General features: G+C 41.8%; 1 protein-coding gene across 7 annotated transcripts in view; it reads left to right on the top strand.

Annotated features, from left to right (window-relative positions):
• Positions 1-19,276, top strand: part of cdk17 (cyclin dependent kinase 17) — a 266,197-nt gene that overhangs the window by 71,520 nt on the left and 175,401 nt on the right. For 6 of the 7 annotated variants that reach the window (XM_048554111.2, XM_048554106.2, XM_059654744.1 and 3 more), the window contains one exon: positions 9,104-9,252. In XM_048554111.2, coding sequence (XP_048410068.1) covers positions 9,126-9,252 — 127 coding nt within the window. In that variant the 5' untranslated portion in view covers positions 9,104-9,125. Of the gene's footprint in view, positions 1-8,198; positions 8,437-9,103; positions 9,253-19,276 lie in introns of all 7 variants that reach the window. The other variant, XM_048554109.2, reaches the window with a different exon arrangement.

Genomic DNA, 19,276 nt, shown 5'->3' with positions numbered 1-19,276 from the left:
CTAGTCCAAGTCATTTTAAACATTCCTCCTCACAGCATAAATTTCCACCAGGTTAAGAGTAATTACCAAATATGGGAGCATTACAATTGGTCCCCTCACCCAAATCATTTATGTAGACTGTGAACAGTTGTGGATGTAGCTCTGCCAAAGGTATCCCGTTAGAAACAGCCTGCTAATCTGAGAATGATCCATTTATTCTTACTTTCTGCTTTCTTGAACCGGTTCTCAATTCTCCAATCCCATATACCATAATATTATTTAATAACCTCCTTGGGTGGACCTATGTGGGAAAAGGTGAATTTTGGATGATGACATTTTATGTATCAGTTATTTTGATGCAAGGAAAGTTAAATGGAGTGCTGTCTAGGAAGTTAATGTTTTGTTTGTTGTGGTATTGCAGCTTCAGGATTAATGGAACTTTGGTCTGTATTGAGGATATTGATAAAATTATCTGATTCGGTTTTCTACTACTGTATAATCCAAAACCCTCAATATCTACGTGCATACAGTAGTATTTGTGTTCACAACATGACCAAGTCACCTATTAAATGAATTAGTGAAAATGAAAAGGAAGCCCTCAAAACCAAAAAGTAGCCCAAAGTCCCAAGAAAAGTCCTCAAGAAAAAATTGTGCCCTCATTGAAGTTGTTTGAAATAATCTTGCAAGTTCACAAATTATTAACGCAATTAATTTAGAAGTAGGGTGGTGGAACAGTACAAAAAGAATATTGCAACTATTGAGACGATACAGAAATGAGTAACTAGAAGACATTGTGTGGTGACCTTGTACTCTGAAAGGCAAATAGGATTACCTTTTGTTATGTCAGCTGTGCGTCATACATAACTAAGTGCCAATAGAACCACTGATTTTGTCAAGGTTTCCAAAAAAGGTTATGAAAAAGGCTGGCAACATATTTTGAATTTTAGAAAATAGATGTGTTTACTTCTAACCAATTTATTATTTAAATAAAATGGCAAGACTTCATTTAACTATGGCAGAGTCGATGGTTAGGGCACTGAAAAGAATCTTTGCGGTACACTGTTTCCTGGAGAAATTAGTATCGACAGTGGACCTCAACTTGTGATCAAGGATTTTGGGAAGTTCAGTTTGGAGGCGGGCATCAACTGGATGACAAGCCTTTCACCTTCAGTTGAATGAAGAAGCAGAAAGAGAAATCAAAATTGTGAATTGAATGATGCACAATAAGTGCAGATTCGAAATCTTCTCTGTTTTGTTACAAAGCAATACCATTAAGTAGTGGATACTTCCCAACAGAATTGCAAAGGAGATTTAAAAAAAGATATAACTATTTTAGAACATGATCTCAAGTGAAATATAATCCATTTGTAAAAAAAGGCAAAACAGCTAGGAAAAATCCATAGCAAAAAGCTGCAGAGTTGCTATAATTAAAAGAAAAATCAATAAAAGAAGGACGACAGATGAAGGCAGTGATCATATGAGAAATGAATCAGCTGGTAAAATAAACCTGCAGTACTGTCTGATCCAGCAGTGAACGTGCGCTACTGACTGTTCTGCTGTTTGATTTCAAGTATCTCTGGACATCGGAATCATGTAAGAAAAAAAATCAACAAACAGCAAAATTTACAGCTGACCTTGGGAAAATCTGTGTGGGAAAGCACACAGAAGGGGAACAGCTAAGTGGCTTTATAAAGTGTAACTTTACTGTTTTTTTGTAAATCTACAATAGTGAGTAGAGTGGGTTCCTTTGTGATTATATGTTTTTATTGAGATCTGCCTCCTTGATTAAACCTTAAAAATATAAATCATAGGTACTGTGTTACCCTGGAACAGTTTTTTTAGAGCAGTAAGACTGCTTTTTTCTGAGTCGATAGATTAAGGTGCAAGATAGCCTTTGGTAGAGTGATGTGCTCTTCTGTTGGATGTGGGAGAGTGAGGAGAGTTTCCATGTTTCTGATAATTATGTCTGCAGGAAGTGTTTTGTTGCAGATCCAGTTGGATGGCATGGATCTATTGGAGTGGCAATTAGGGGCAATGAGGAATTTACAGGAGCTGGGGGTGTGATAGATTGCAGTTGCACGAAGGGAGATAAACGGAAGAAATGGTCAAGTAGATAGGTTACCTCCAGGCAATGTAGGAGAGGGGGCAAGATTATCCTGTGGCTATCCCCATCTCAAACAGGTGTGCTGTTTTGGAAAACGTAAGGGGTGATGGACTATTGGGAATGCAGCACCGACAGCCAGGTTTCTGGTAGTGAGACTGACTATAATATAACAAGAGGTACGTTGGGTTCCTACCAATCGATTGTGATAGGGGATTCTCTAGTCAGACTCAGAGGTTTGCGGCCGACAGCGAGACAGAATGGTGTGTTACCTCCCTGTTGCCGGGGTCAAAGATATCTTGGAGAAAGTGCAGAATATTCTCAAAGGTGAGAGGAACCAGCAGGAGGTTGTTGTACACATTGGAACTAGCCACATAGGAAGAGAAAAGGATGAGATTCTGAGGAGAGAATATAGGACATTAGGCAAGAATTTAAAAAGGAAGTTCTCAAGGTAGTAACGTCCAGATTACTCCTGGTACCATGAGCCAGTGAAGGTAGGAATAGGAGGATAGAACAGATGAATGCATGGCAGAAGAGCTGGTGGAGGGGAGAATAATTCACATTTTTGGATCATTGGAATCTCTTCTGGGGTAGATGTGACCTGCATAAGACGGATTGCACCTTAATTGGAAGGGGACTAGTATACTGGCAGAGCAATTTGCTAGAGTTGCTCAGGAGGTTTTAAACTAGGAAGGGGAGGGTGGGACACAGGGAGACAGTGAGGAAAGCAATCAGTCTGAGATTGGTCCAGTTGGGAAAAGGAACAAGTCAAACAGTCAGAACAGGCAGGAACAAAACAAAACAGGGTAGGACTGATAAATTAAACTGTAGTTATTTCAGTGCAGAAAGGCGTCACAGGTAAAGCAGGTGAATCTAGGGCGTGGTTGGACACGTGGAACTGGGGTGTCATAGCAATTATAGGAATGTGGCTTAGGGCTGGACAGGAGTGGCAGCTTGACGTTTCAGGATAATAGATGCAATAGGAGAGATTTTTTTTAAAAAGGCAGGCGGTGGGGGGTGGGGTGGGTGTTGTGGAGAGTGGTATTTTTGATTGGGGATAACATTACGGCTGTTGTTGGGGAAAATATTCCTGGGATTACGTCCGGGGAACATATTTGGTTGCAACAGAGAAATAAGAAAGGGATGATTACTTTATTGGGATTGTAGTATGGATCCCCAGTAGTCAACGGAAAATTGAGAAACAAATTTGTAAGGAGATCTCCGTTATCTGTAAGAATTATAGGGTGGTTATGATGGGGGATTTTAACTTTTTTCAAACATAGACTGAGACTGCCATAGTGTTATGGATTTGGATGGAGAGGAATTTGTTAAGTGTATGCAAGAAAATGTTCTGATTCAACATGGAGATGTACATCCTAGAGAAGGTGTCAGTAGGGGAGAGCTGTGGGGCTAGTGACCATAATTCTATTAGTTTTAAAATAGTGATGGAAAAGGATAGACCAGATCTAAAAGTCCAAGTTCTAAATTGGAGGAAGGCCAATTTTGACGGTATTAGGCAAGAACTTTCAAAAGTTGATTGAGCGGCAGATGTTCGTAGGACAGCTGGAAAATAGGAAGTCTTTAAAAATGAAATGAGGAGGGTCCAGAGACTTTGGACTCCTATTAGAGTGAAGAGCAAGGCTGGTAGGCGTCAGGAAAGCTGGATGACGAGAGACATTGAACTTTTTGTCAAGAAAAAGGGGGAGGCATTTGTCAGGTGTAGACAGCAGAGATCGAGTGATTGTTCAGAAGAGTATAAAGACAGTAGGAGTATACCTAAGAGGGAAATTAGGAAGGCAAAAATGGGACATGAGATAGCTTTGGGAAGTAGGGTTAAGGAGAGTCCAAAGAGATTCTACAAATACATTAAGGACAAAGGGGTAACTAGGGAGAGAATGGGGCCCCTTAAAGATCGGCAAGGCCGCCTATGTGTAAAATCACGGGAGATGGGGGAGATACTAAACAAGTATTTTGCATCAGTGTTCACTGGGGAGAAGGGTATGGAAGATAGAGAACATGGAGAAATAAACAGCCATCTTGAAAAATGTCCATATCACAAAGGAGGAGATGCTGGACGGCTTAAAATGCAAAAAGGTGGATAAATCCCTGCCACCGATCAGGTGTACCCTAGAATTCTGTGGGAAGCAATTGCTGGACTCCTTGCTTGAGACATTTGTATCATGAATAGCCACTGGTGAGGTGCCAGAAGACTGCAGGTTGGCTAACATGGTGCTGCTATTTAAGAAAGGTGGTAAGGAAAAGCTAGGGAAATATAGATCGGTGAGCCTGACATTGATTGGCAAGTTGTTGGAAGGAATCCTGAGGGACAGGATTTACATGTGTTTGGAAAGGCAATGACTGATTAGGAAAAGTTTACACGGATTTGTGCGTGAGAAATCGTGTCATAGGCAGGTACAGTTACAACATTTAAAACGCATTCGGACAGGTACATGAACAGGAAAGGTTCAGAGGGATATGGGCCAGGAGCAGGCAGGTAGAACTAGTTTGGTTTGTGAATGTGGTGGGCATGGACTGGTTGGGCCGAAGGGTCTGTTTCCATGCTGTATGACTCTATCACTATCTATTAATTGACTTTTTTGAAGACATAAGGAGAATTGATGAGGGTAGCGCAGTGGATGTGATCTGTATGAACTTCACTAAGGCATTTGACAAGGTTCCTCATGGTAGGCTAGTTATCAAGCTTAGATCACATGGAATACCGGGAGAACTAGCTATTTGGATACAGAACTGGCTTGAAGGTAGAAGACAGAGTGGTGGTGGAGGGTTCCATTTCAGACTGGAGGTCATTGACCAGTGGTGCGCCACAAGGCTCGGTGCTTGGTCCACTGTTTTTCATCATTTATATATTTGATTGGAAGTGAACATAGGAGATATGGTTAGTTTGTAAACAACACCAAAATTGGAGGTGTGTTAGACAGTGATGTAGTACGGTGAGATCTTGATCAGATTTGCCAATGGACCGAAAATGGCAGATGGAGTTTAATTTTGATAAATTTAAGGTGATGCATTTTGGAAAGGTAAATCATTGTAGGGCTTATACACTTAAGTTCTTTGGGTGTTGCTGAACCAAAAGACCTTGGGGTGCAGGTCCATAGTTCCTTGAATGTTGAGTCCCAGGTAGACAGGGTAGTGAAGAAAGTGTTTGCTATGTTTTGCCTTTATTAGTCAGTGCATTGAGTATTGGGAGGTCATGCTGCAGCTGTACGGGACATGGTTGGGCCACTTTTGGAATACTGTGTGCAGTTCTGGTCTCTCTCTCTGCTATAGGGAGGATTTTGTGAAATTTGAAAGGGCACAGAAAAGATTTACAAGGATGGTGCTAGGGTTGGAGGTTTTGAGCTACAGAGAGAGGCTGAACAGACTGGGACTATTTTCCCTGGAGCTGATCTTAGTTGTATAAAATTATGAGAGCCTTGGGTAGAGTAAATAGATACGTTCTTTTCCCCAGGGTGGGAGAGTCCAAAGCTAGAAGGCATAGGTTTAAGGTGAGAGGGGAAAGATATAAAAGGGACCTAGGGGACGACTTTTTCATGCATAGACGAGTTGGACCAAAGGGTCTGTTTCCGTGCCATAAATCTCTATAACTGAGTCTAATTCCAGACATTGGGCAACACGGTGGCTCAGTGGTTAGCACTGCTGCCTCAGTGCCAGGGACCTGGTTCAGTTCCACCCTCTGGTGACTACCTGTGAGGAGTTTGCACATTCTCCCCTTATCTGCGTGGGTTTCCTCCGGGTATTCTGGTTCCCTCCCACAGGCCAAAGATGTATAGGTTAGGTGGATTGGTTAAGCTAAATTGCCCATAGTGTTCAGGGGTCTGTAGATTAGGTGGGTAAAAGGGGGATGGGTCTGGGTGGGATGCACCAAAGGTCGGTGTGGACTTGTAGGGTGAAAGGGCCTGTTCCCATACTGTAGGGGTTCTAATTCTTAAGTAAAAACTCTGTTGGGCAGAAAGTCAGAAGTCATGGTTATCAGAGAAACATTAGCCAGTCTTCATGTTAGGAGAAATGAAGGGACATTCAGGAGAAACAGGAAGGCATGAACCAAGTAATAAGGCAGAGTATGATTATCTCAGATTTTGGGACAGCCATGTACATTCGCATCAGACAATATGGGACAGCAATAAATTTATTGTATCAGACAGTGTACGGAGTGGCAAATCAATTCCAGATTCTCACTAAGTGCTAGAGGTCCACTAGCTAGCAGCCAAACGAAATGAATCTCGCTCTGAGTGATGGAATTCAGTCATGCTCAAAGGAAATTAGTATTGCAGAACTTCAACAATCTGCAAAACAAAGATTGTGAAACCAATTGTTCCAACTACCAATGACAAACATTCTAGTAACCTTGTTCCAGAGATAGATTCTCCAGCATTTGCAGTTGCTACTGAAATAACAAGGTATAGAGCTGGGTGAACACAGCAGGCCAAGCAGCATCAGAGGAGCAGGAAGGCTGACGTTTCAGGCCTAGACCGTTCTTCAGAAGAGGCTGAAGAAAACATCAGCCTTCCTGCTCCTCTGATGTTGCTTGGCCTGCTGTGTTCATCCAGTTCTACACCTTGTTTATCTCTTATGCTAGTAACCTTTAATTACGACAACAATGTTAAGCTATCCATTCTCCACAAACCATTTCAGAAACTGCTCTGTAAATCTGTTCATTTTTAAGTTCTATCTTTTTGGACTTATCCATGGATTAGAAATAAGGAGCATATATTGTTTTTAGTATTACTCCCTTTAAAACACAGGTTAATTGGGGTCTGGGATAAAGATATACTCAAGAGATCTATTTGAAGTTAATCTTGTTGCAACCAGCAGAGAGAGTGAATGAAATAAAAATGGGGAACCTATTTATCCCTGCTCATGTGGGAGCTTAAACATTTAGGGGTCTTGTTGGGAACCATAAAAATTGAAATGCATTACCCTGAATCTTGTCGTAACAAGACTTGTATATGTGTGCTAACCCAATAAAGTCAGCTTGTGTTGGATTGGTAAGTGCTGGTCTGCTGATGCTTCTGAATGATTTTAGTGGGAGTCCTTTTTTTTTAAAAAAAAGGCCTGAATCACAACATGAGCAGGATATGCCTTCACAGTTGTTAATCCCTTTGATATGTCTGAAATACCTCAAATTTAGTGTTCCATCTAAATTAGGTGACAGTTATTAACTTTATAGTCTAACTGACTGGCATTACCAAGCTGAACTTTATATATTGACTGACATGAAAGTGAAGACTGGACATTGAGTAAATTAATGGCATAATACAGTTCTTAACCATTAAAGATCAGTTTGAAACCGGTTTTATATTGCTTTGCTCAGTTGCAAGTGCAGCGTGTTCAGTGTGGTGTTTGTGGTAAATGAGAAAAAAAAATGACCCTAAGTGTATGTTTACTCATGTTTATCAACCCACTGGTTTGCTTTTAAACTGGGCCTCCTCCAGTGTAACAATGACGCCACCAGCAAACTGGAGGAGCAGCACCACATATTACACCTCAGGAGCCTATAGCCCAATGGCCTAAACGTGGATTTTACCAGTTTTATAATGTCCCTACCCCCAGCTTCATGCCATGACCAACCCTCCGTCTCATTCCAGCCTCCTTGACCTGACACAAACTGCCCATCTTCTTTCCCAACTATCCAGCCCTCCCATTCCACTGACCAATCCCCACCACTCCCTACCTGCACTCACCTTTCACCATCCCACCTACCTTCCCCGGCCCTATCCCTCCTGTGTCTCTATTTATTTCTGAGCTCCCTTCCCCCTCCCCAAATCTGAAGAAGGGTCCTGACCTGAAACATCAACTTTCCTGCTTCTCTGATGCTGCCTCGCCTGCTGTGTTCCTCCAGCTCCACTTTGTGTTAACTCTGACTCCAGCATCTGTGGTTCTTACTATCTCTGCACAGAGCTGAAGATCTGTTCCAGATGTGTAAACCTAAATGGGAAGCATGTTGATCCCTGCTTTCATGATGTTAATTGAACAAAGCTTTATTTCTTTCACTGTAAAATAACAATGAATTTGTCTTCATATTTTGCCATTTGGGTCCCCAAAAAGTTCACCATTTTAAAAAGTGCTTTTGATCTGTTGTTACTGTTTACTCTACAAGGAGATACAGTCGTCAGTTTATGCACAACAAAAGCAATGAGGCAATGATGAGCTAACCTGTGATGGAGTGACTTGAAAGACGAATATCAGGCAGAATCCTGAGAACCATCTGACTCTTCTTCAGATGGTGCCACAATGATCTTTTACATCTACTAAAGAAGGAATATTCTGGATGTGGGGGTGTCCTTAGGTTGAAACCTCATTCAAACGCTGGACTCAAGCATCAACTGAGATGAAAGGTCAGAGTACTACTTCACCAGCTAGGTTGGAATAGAAATGAAAATGTTCTAAAAATGACAGGCAGGACCAGATTCCAGGATTCCACACTTCATTCCTGTTCCTGGCAATTTTGGCTAGAGTGGGATAAAGGTGTGAAAACAGCCCGCACCTTGGATTTAGCCAGTATTTTATGGGTTGAGTGGTAGTGGGAACTGCAGATGCTGGAGAATCCAAGATAATGAAATGTGAGGCTGGATGAACACAGCAGGCCTAGCAGCATCTCAGGAGCACAAAAACTGATGTTTCTGGCCTAGACCTCTGATGAGGGGTCTAGGCCTGAAACGTCAGCTTTTGTGCTCCTGAGATGCTGCTGGGCCTGCTGTGTTCATCCAGCCTCACATTTCATTATCTTTTATGGGTTGACATGACCTCTGGAGAAAGATGTTTCCAATTACTGTATTTTTTTTGTTTGGACTTCAGTGCTATGAAAATGCCTCATAAATTTAGATAACAATGACAACAGGTAAGTTTGTTTTGTTTCAGTTAGTAGTTAAAGTAGAACCTTACCAGAGTGTTTCTATCTGCTTTATTGAAGTGAAACTGAATTCTGCCGCACTTCTTTCAATTTTTTAACTGATGAAATTAAATGAGCTGCTGCCAACTGAAAGTAATGTGTTTTTTTTTCAGGTTCTTATGAATAAAGTATTTTATGGAAAAGATGAAAAAGTTCAAGCGCCGGCTTTCTCTGACCTTGCGTGGCAGCCAAACAATTGATGAGTCTCTGTCTGAGCTTGCAGAGCAAATGACCATTGAAGAAAATAGCAATAAGGACAATGGTGAGTTATGTTTTTAGGAAAGGCTTAGAGCTAGCGTAATGCACATTTGTTAAAAGTTAGTTATTTTACTGTTGCTGTTGTAATATTCACTTTTGAATTGAATCCTGGATGTAAGTCATTGACTATTTTTTATGAAAAGCATTTTATTCCAGTAATTTTTAAAAATCAGACTCTGTGACAACACAACACTTCATTTATGGCAAAACAAAACCTAATTTTATTCACAATTCAATCCAGACTGTGAATTTTAGTCAAATTTACTCTGCTTCATGTAATTTTTGGCACAGATAAAAGCGCTAAAGCTAATAATGTTTCTGTGAGAGGTTACTTGATTGTCCACAATAAAATATGGTTCAGTAAATGAAGGAATAGAGTACGAAAGCAAGGATATTTTGCTAAGCTGTTACAAAGCACATGTTAGCCCTCATCTGAAATACTGTACATTGAATTTGTTGAAGAGGTAACAAGTATGTTAGACCAAGGAAACCTACTGGATGTTATCTGTCTAGACTTCCAAAAGGCCTTTGATACGGTGCCTCACGGGAGGCTGCTGACCAAGTTGAGGGCCCATGGTGTTCGAGATGAGCTACTGGCTTGGATTGAGGATTGGCTGTCTGACTTTGGGATAAAAGGCTCTTTTTTGGAATGGCAACTGGTGACGAGTGGTGTCCTGCAGGGTTCAGTCTTAGGGCCGCAGCTGTTCACCTTGTATATTAATGATCTGGGTGAAGGGACCGGGGGCATTCTGGCGAAGTTTGCTGATGATACGAAGATACGTGGACAGGCAGGTAGTACTGAAGAGGTGGGGAAGCTGCAGAAAGATTTAGACAGTTTAGGAGAGTGGTCCAGGAAATGGCTGATGAAATTTAATGTGAGTAGATGTGAGGTTTTGCACTTTGGAAAAAGAATACAGGCATGGACTATTTTGTAAATGGTGAGAAAATTCATAAAGCAGAAGTACAAAGGGATCTGGAAGTGTTGATCCAGGATTTTCTAAAGGTTAACTTGCAGGTAGAGTCCGTGATTAAGAAAGCGAATGTAACGGTGTTGTTTATCTCAAGAGGGTTGTAATATAAAAGCAGTGATGTGCTTCTGAGACTTTATAAAGCTCTAGTTAGGCCCCATGTAGAATACTGTGTCCAATTTTGGGCCCCACACCTCAGGAAAGACATACTGGCCCTGGAGCGTGTCCAGTGGAGATTCACACGGATGATTCCTGGAATGGTAGGTTTAACATATGATGAATGGCTAAGGATTCTGGGATTGTACTCATTAGAGTTTAGAAGGTTGAGGGGAGATCTAATAGAAACTTAGAAGATAATGTATGGCTTAGAACGGGTGGACGCTAGGGAGTTGTTTCCATTAGGCGGGGAGACGAGGACCCGTGGGCACGGCCTTAAAATTAGAGGGGGTAAATTTAAAACTGAAATGAGACGACATTTCTTCAGCCAGAGAGTGGTGGGCTTGTGGAACTCATTGCCACGGAGTGTAGTGGAGGCTGGGACGTTGGATGACTTCAAGGCAGAGATCGACAAATTCTTGATCTCAAAAGGAATCAAGGGCCACGGGGAGAGTGCAGGGAAGTGGAGTTGAAATGCCCATCAGCCATGATTTAAATGGCGGAGTGGACTTGATGGGTTGAATGGCTTAATTCAACTCCTATGTCTTATGGTCTAATTGTGGTCAGTGGAGAAGCTGAAATACCAGTGCCAATTGCTTTAAAACTGTGACCATACCATTTCCATTTTCTGCAGCAGGGATTTATTCTCTCTCAGCTGCAATGTGAGCGCAGCAATAACTTGAATCAAGAGACTATGCTGCATATCGCCAGAAGTCCAAGCACTCTTTGACGTCGAGTTGAAATTAGGCCAATGTCCTCAGATCAATGACAGGAAAATGGGTAATCATTTTCAGTATTCTATTTGAGGTACTGCCTATTTGAGGTTACCACCAACATTTCCGACCTGTCGTGGCGATGGTGATCAAATATGAGTGTTGGTAGTGTTGTTTTAGTGCTCCCTATATTTTAAACGTCGTACTTCAGATATGCTTGCAATGAAGAGGCCTAAAAAATCCATGTAGAATTGGTCTAAATGCTGGGCTATCAGCTTGCTTTCATTCTTTACAGTTCCCAGTGGAGCCGTCAGTGTGGGCTTCTTTGGAGTCTATTTAGGCACGTCACACCTTCTGGATCTGAATGGATGTGGGCCCACAATTGTGGTGTCCTTCCCCAAGACCACAAGATCCTGCACCATTCGTGCCGAATTCTGGATATCCCCTTTTTCTTTTTTAAAAGTGGACTTGGAAAGGGTGTAGAGGCACTTTACTAGAACCATACCGAGTATGAAGGACTTAAGTTTATTGGGACAACTGTAGAAGCTGCAGTTATTCTGTTTTGAACAGAGAAAGTGTCTGAAGGCATTTTCAGTTAGGGTGGTGGAAATAGATTTGAAGTGTGACATACAAAAATAAATTTAAATTCATTAAAACGGAGAGAAAATACAGGGCTATGGAAGTTAGCAGAGGAGTGGGAGTATTTGGATAGCTGTCTTGAAGATCTGCCTGATATGTTGGAATGAATGTACGCTGTCTGTGTTGTACAGTTCTATGAAATAAGCACCTAGATCTATAAACAAAAATGTGTAAATGTAACAAGTGGGAAATTTGAAATAAAAATGAGCAAAAGAGTTATGTGTCTTAGAAAGAATAGATAGGGTACCCCTTGGGGTTGCTTGCAACTTCGTGGTCAAAGCACTCAATGAAGTAAGAATGGAAAGCAGATGCATTCCATGAAGAGGCTAGAAGTTGTAAAGGGAGGAGTTGAAAGTGAGAATAAAATTAGTTGATTTTACCAAGCATTTAAATGGAATTTAATAATGTAAATATAATAAAATAAAAGAACTGTGAAATTTGAAATGAAAGCAAACTGTTGGAGAAACTCAGCAGGTCCAGCAGCATCTGTAAAAAGAGAAATAGTTAACATTTTCTGACAAAGGGCCATTTATTTCTGTTTGTGCTGTCAGTTCATCTATCTTAATTTCTGCAGCATTCACTTCTCTGTTTCTCCATCTCAGTTGCATCTGTTCAGATAATGTTACCATTGGCCGAGCTGACTCCACCACCCTTTTCCACAACTGGGGTCGCCGTTTCTGCCACTGGTAGATGGGAAGTTCAGCCATGTCTGACCCATCTCCTGGCCCTTTGCCCTCATGGTGCGCTTTCCCTCCTTCCCAGAGCAACAAAAAGGTTCCCCTTGCCTTTATTTTCTACCCTTGTAGTCTTCTCATTCAAAGGATCATTCTCTGCCATTTTCACCAACTCAAGCAGGATTCCTAACCAAACACGTTTTTCCTGTCCCCTCTACTGTCAGCATTCTGCAGGGACTATTACTTCCATGATACCTTGGTCCAATTCTCCATCACTCATTAATCACTTAGCCTGTACATCCCCAGACACCATTGACAATTTAGCATGGCCAATTTACTCAGTTTGCATATCTTTGACCATGGGAGGAGACTGGAGCATCTGAAGGAAACCCCATGCAGACACCGGAAAATTGCAAATTCCACACAGGCAGTCACACATGGGTGGAATTGAACCCAGGTCTCTGGTGCCGTGAGGCAGCAGTGCTAACCAATGATTGCCTCCTGAAACTGTGTCCGAGTACCCCTTGCCCTCCTGCTGTGCCATCTGCAGCTCATACTCCGGCTTATCAAATCTGAACCAAATTTTCTTGAGCAGCCAACACTTTGGATGTAGTCACTGTCATTTGTATTGGTATCCACAGCGCACACATGTTATAGCTGCAACACATTGCCTGTTAAGCTCCATCAATTCTATTTATTTAGTTAATTTGGATGTTAAATATTTTAAAATTGAATTTGTTAACCGTACTCTTCAAATGCAGTAACGTCTCCTGATTTGAACCTCTTGGCCAATCAAAAGTGACATGGAAGAAATACCCACCAATCAACTGCATGTTTTCCTATGATGGTGCATGTTGGTTCTAATTTTGCCACCAGCTTTATCCCTTGGTTCCCTTCTCATGTGGATCCACACTCCTCTTTGTGAAGTTGCTATTTCTGTGCTCGCTTGCATTGAAGCTGCTGAGGCTGCTTTCTCTTACTGTTTATGAAGCTGTTGACCCCATCCCCCCTCATGTTGTTTCAGAAGCACAGGGTACTCCTTTATTTCTTTCATTCTTTTAGGCACTTGAGGGTTTCTGGATTGTTCTTCCTCTTGCTATTTTTAATATTGATGACTAGCTTCAGATCCTCCTTCTCTTGTACTTCTCCAATATTTCTGTAAGTACTTTTTTTTACGTCAGAACAGGAGTGGTTTTCAAAGTAAAATCTGTGGCACCACAGGAAGTTAGACAACCAAAGAAGATTATTTAGCGAGCACAATGCTTTCTAGATGTTTATTGATTAGCCAAGAATTTCTCTTTTTTTTAACACTCCAGCATATCCTATACCTAAACCTATAATCATTTTTTCATCTAATCAAGCATTTGTGCACAAGTCAGCTCCTTTTGAGGAATCGCACATACACAACTGTGCTGAAAATTTCATTAGAGGGAATTTTGCCTAACTCTTTCTGTAGACCAGTTTTGAGCAAGAAAATTCAATCTAAGATAGAACAGTTTTATTCTGGATAATAAAATGTGAGGCTGGATGAACACAGCAGGCCCAGCAGCATCTCAGGAGCACAAAAGCTTTTGTGCTCCTGAGATGCTGCTGGGCCTGCTGTGTTCATCCAGCCTCACATTTTATTATCTTGGATTCTCCAGCATCTGCAGTTCCCATTATCACTGATACAGCTTTATTCTGGAAATGTTTTAAATAGTAGCAATGAAAGTTTGAGAAATCAGGTTATTAATTACTTGGATATTTTTCTACCAGTCACTTGTGGAGTGCTGAGCAGGATAATTATCATTAGAATTGGATGAAAGTACAATTTAATTATATATTTTCTTTTGAGATATATTAGCGACTTAATTTGTCTTTTTATAAATGCAAATATTCATTTTCTCTTTCATCATCATTTTGATGAGACCATTGATTTCAGAGTAGGCAGTGCTGAACCTTCTGAGTTAATCAAATGTATTTAGCTTTAGATTTTGTGACTTCTGAGAGACTGGATTTAACTCCAGGTTGCAAAAGTGCACCAATAGCATGCTCATTCTCTTTGCAATCTAATAAATACTTGATCTGATGAAGAGTAACCCTTACCTTATGACCAGATTATAGGGAGGTGGTGGCATCATGATAATGTTACTAGACTACTAATCCATACACTTGCATGATTCTATTTTCTGGGAGGAATGTGGAGCACCCAGAAAAATCCTACACAGGCACAGGGAGAATGTGCAAACTCTATACAGATAGTAACTCAAGGATAGAATTGAACCCAGATCCCTGGCTCTGTGTGGCAGCTTTGCTAACCATGACTCTTAAGAAGCAATGAGAAGAGCAAAGGGGGACATGAGAAAGTGCCCTCAGGCCAGTCTTTTAGTCAGTTGCCACTCTGGATGGTTATCATCAGTATCTGCACCTCGGCGGTGGTTTGTTGGTAGAGTTAGAATCCAGTTAACAAACCTGAAGTTGAGTATTGCTGAGAAGATTTTTTTTTCCCCACAGATTTTCACATTGGACAAATCAGAACAATATGTAAGAATTATCAGGGTAGAGGAAAACTGTGTTTATACTGTACTGGAGGAGAGTGCTGATAGAGAATGCTGCAGCACCAGTTAATGATAATTGACTGTTAACTGCCAGCTTTGTTTAAACTTTGCCCTGAGGGAGTGAACTGCATTGTCCAGAGAAATAAACTAGAGAATGCTGTCACTAATGTCCCTTAGGGGAGAAACTTTGCCATCCTTCCCTGGTGACTCCAAACAATGTCTTCTGAAGAGACCCGGTAAGCCACTCAGATGTACTGCACTGTTACAGAGCTTAAGAAAAGGAATGACACCTGACATTAGTTTTTACTGGAATGAAAATGGCAAAACCAGTCCCCATGAAAAGTCCTCCTTGCAATATCCGAAGTCTTGAGCCAAAATGGGAGTGCTATCTCCAACTACAGTTTGGAATGACATAATTACAGGATCATACTATACATCACCATCACAATCTTGGCTACGGCAAGACAGACTCGGCACAATGTTGTACAGTTGGAAAGGAGTCCTCCTGGGAGTTCTAAAGATTTGCACTGGTCTCCCATTTCATGGTATCGTGGGCAAGAAAATATCCAGCTGATTCCACCTTTGGGGCCTCACTCAGTCCCTGCCCTCCCCACAAGCTGAAGGTTCAGTACTCTTCCATGTTATACACCAATTAGTGAAAGCGCTGATGATGGCCAACGCACAGACTATCTTCTGGTTGAGGACTTCAATGTCTACAATCAAGAGTCATTCGGTAGCACCAATACTGACTGAAATGGGTGAGCCCTAAAGAGAGATGTGGTCTGTAGCAAGAGGTGAGAGGACCAACAAGAGGGAAAAAGTTCCTTTCTTGCATTCTAAGTAATATAATGCCACAGGTACATCCATCCAAAACAGTATTGGTTGTAGTTACCATCATGCAGTCCTTGTGGAGACAAAATTCCATTTTCATGTTAGGATAACCTCTATTGTGTTGTATGGTATTACTAGTGCATTGAATAGGATAGATTTTGAACTGATCAAGCAGCTCAAAAGAAGGCATACACAAGATGCTTTCAGTCATCAGAATTTTACTCGACCAAAATCTGTCACCTTATCAGCTATTCACAAGAGATTCCCAGTTTAGAGAGCTAAAACATTCTGGCTGTTCACAGAGGATTCCAGTTTGGAGAGCTGGACTGTCCCAGTTGTTCCCATGGAGAACCGCAGCATGTCGGGGAAAAATTAAAAATAAACAGCTAAATGATTGTAAGTGGCCCTGACTGAATTTCAGTGCTCAGCCAGTTGAACTTCAGAGAGTGAACGAAAATCGCTTCTCACAGGCAGGTCCTCAGTTGCTGATACAAGAGGCAGGAACATGGATGAGAAAAATGCCGGATCAACCATGATCCTGTTGAATAGTGGAGTAGACTCGAGGTGCTGAATACCAACGCGTGTTCCTTTTACAGAAACATAGAACCCCTACAGTGTGAAAGCAGGCCATTTGACCCATCGAGTCCACTCCAACCCTCCAAAGAACATCTTGCCCAGACCCACACCCTAACTTTATAACCCTGAATTTCCCTAGCCTGTACATCCTTGGACACTACGCAATTTAGCCTGACCAATCCACCTAACCTGCACATCTTTGGACTGTGGGAGGAATGTGGAGCACTCCGAGGAATCCTACACAGGCACAGGGAGAATGTGCAAACTCTGTATAGATAGTACCCCAAGGATAGAATTGAACCCAGATCCCTGGTGCTGTGTGGCAGCTGTGCTAACCATGACTCTTAAGAAGCAATGAGAAGAGCAAAGGGGGGCATGAGAAAGTGCCCTCAGGCCAGTCTTTTAGTCAGTTGCCACTCTGGATGGTTATCATCAGTATCTGCTCGGAGGAGGTGAGGAACTGAATATTGGACAGTTGGAATTAGACAATTAGAACATCCCCTCTGACACTTGGCTCTTTCTGTGGCTGTCTGTCCTGGAATGAGGAAAAGGGAAGAAATGAGTGAGATGAAAGTTGCTGGCACAGCTATTAGTGTTGAGGGTGGGAGGGAAGGTAATGAGTTGTTCCAAGTGAGTCAGTATGTAGTGGAGAGGCCATGCAAGGTTAGTGGTGTGAGGGAAGAGTTGGAATCAATAGTGAAAGTTGTTGAATGTGAGCCTTGGTGAGACATGGTGCAGTAGCAGAAATGGATTGAATGTGATGTAGCAGAGAGAAGATTGTTGCACTTGCCCTGGTGGACCACAGAAGGTCAATGACCTGCCTCGTTGCGTGTTAGACATTTCTTCAGATGATTGAGATCGCAATGACCCAGGTGGCAATTTCAGATGAAGCTGGCAGGATCTAATGGCATGGTGTCCTCTGCCAGTTGTGGAGGAAGACAATATTCCTGGTGTGCACCACCCTATCCACCAAAAGGTCCAGGTACCTGCTGCAATGCCTGTTTCCCTTTTTCTGCCACATCAGGGGCAAATGTCATGAACTGAGCAGTGTAATTCTGGATTGACAGTACATGTCTGAGTGCATAAGAGCCTTTTAAAGTTGGCATGGGTATCATAGGTGCGAGTATATTCTAAAATATACCCAGTGGTAGAATCTTCTGTGTATGGCGAGTAGTAGAATCCAACTAGAATCCAAGGCTGAGAAAGATGAACATAGGGGTATGGTAGGTAGTTAATGAGCTGAATTTGGGACAATAACGTGAGAAAACTCAATAAACCTGATAGAAAGGAACTTTTCCTGAAACTCAAACTGACACTTCTCCAAAATACAACAATAATTGACTACTGTTTCAAATCAAATGACTTTTTTTCAAAACTGTTAGTAATAGGGTGATCATGCTTTATGAGCCTAGTCACATTTTTGATGAAGTAACTGTCAGTATGGATGAAACGAGTGCATGGACATTGGTTAAGCCAGTTTTGGAATAGTGACTCAAATCTGGTCTCCTGCCGAGGAAAGATTTTGTGAAACTAGGAAGGGCTCAGCAAAGATTTACAAGGATGTTGCTGGGATTGGAGGGTTTGAGCTACAGGAAGAGGCTGAATAGGCTGGGGTTATTTTCTCTGGAGCATCAGACGCTGAGGAGTGACCTTCAAAGTTTAAACAATTGTGATGGCTGTGGACAGGATAAACAGTCAAGATCTTTTTCCCAGGGTAGGGGAGACTAAAACTAGAGGACATAGGTTTAAGGTAAGAGGGGAAAGATTTAAAAGGGACCAGTGGGACAACTTTTTCACTCCAAAGGTGCGTGTGTGTGTGTGTGTGTGTATGGAATGAAGTGCCAGAGGAGGTGATGGAGGCTGATACAATTACAACATTTAAAAGGTATCTGGATGGATAATATGAATAGGAAGGGTTTAGAGGGATATGAGCCGAATGCTGACAAATAGGACTAGATTAATTTAGGATATCTGGTCAGTATGGACTAGTTGGATTGAAAGTTCTGTTCCCATGCTTTACATCTCTATGACTATGTGATTGATGGTGTGGTATATCCCCATTCTGCCATCACCATAAAGCCATGGAATCAACATTGGTTCAATGAAGAGTTCAGATGGGCAGCATCAGACAAACCAAAAATTGAGGTGTCAACTCAGTAGAGTTATAACTGAGGACTATTTGCATGCCAATGAGCACAAGCAGCATGAGAGAGACAGATTTGACAAGTGACTGGGATAAAAGGACAAGTGTTGGGATAAAAGGCTCTTTCTCGGAATGGCAACTGGTGATGAGTGGTGTCCTGCAGGGTTCAGTGTTGGGGCCACAGCTGTTCACCTTATATATTAATGATCTAGATGAAGGGACCGGGGGCATTCTGGCGAAGTTTGCTGATGATACGAAGATAGGTGGACAGGCAGGTAGTACTGAGGAGGTGGGGAAGCTGCAGAAAGATTTGGACAATTTAGGAGAGTGGCCCAGGAAATGGCTGATGAAATTCAATGTGAGTAAATGTGAGGTTTTGCATTTTGGAAAAAAAGAATGCAGGCATGGACTATTTTCTAAACGATGAGAAAATTCACAAATCAGAAGTGCAAAGGGATCCAGGAGCGTTGGTCCAGGATTCTCTAAAGGTTAACTTGCAAGTAGAGTCCGTAATTAAGAAAGCGAATGTAATTTGTCATATATCTCGAGGGTTGGAATATTAAAGCAGCGATGTGCTTCTGAGACTTTATAAGGCTCTAGTTAGGCCCCATTTAGAATACTGTGTCCAATTTTGGGCCCCACACCTCAGGAAGGACATACTAGCCCTGGAGCGTGTCCAGTGGAGATTCACACGGATGATCCCTGGAATGGTAGGTTTAGCGTATGCTGAACGGCTAAGGATCCCTGGGATTGTACTCATTAGAGTTTAGAAGGTTGAGGGGAGATCTAAT

Source organism: Stegostoma tigrinum, chromosome 25 (genome assembly GCF_030684315.1).
Source record: "Stegostoma tigrinum isolate sSteTig4 chromosome 25, sSteTig4.hap1, whole genome shotgun sequence".
Classification (NCBI taxonomy): domain Eukaryota; kingdom Metazoa; phylum Chordata; class Chondrichthyes; order Orectolobiformes; family Stegostomatidae; genus Stegostoma; species Stegostoma tigrinum.
This window is presented reverse-complemented; position numbering and strand designations above follow the sequence as displayed.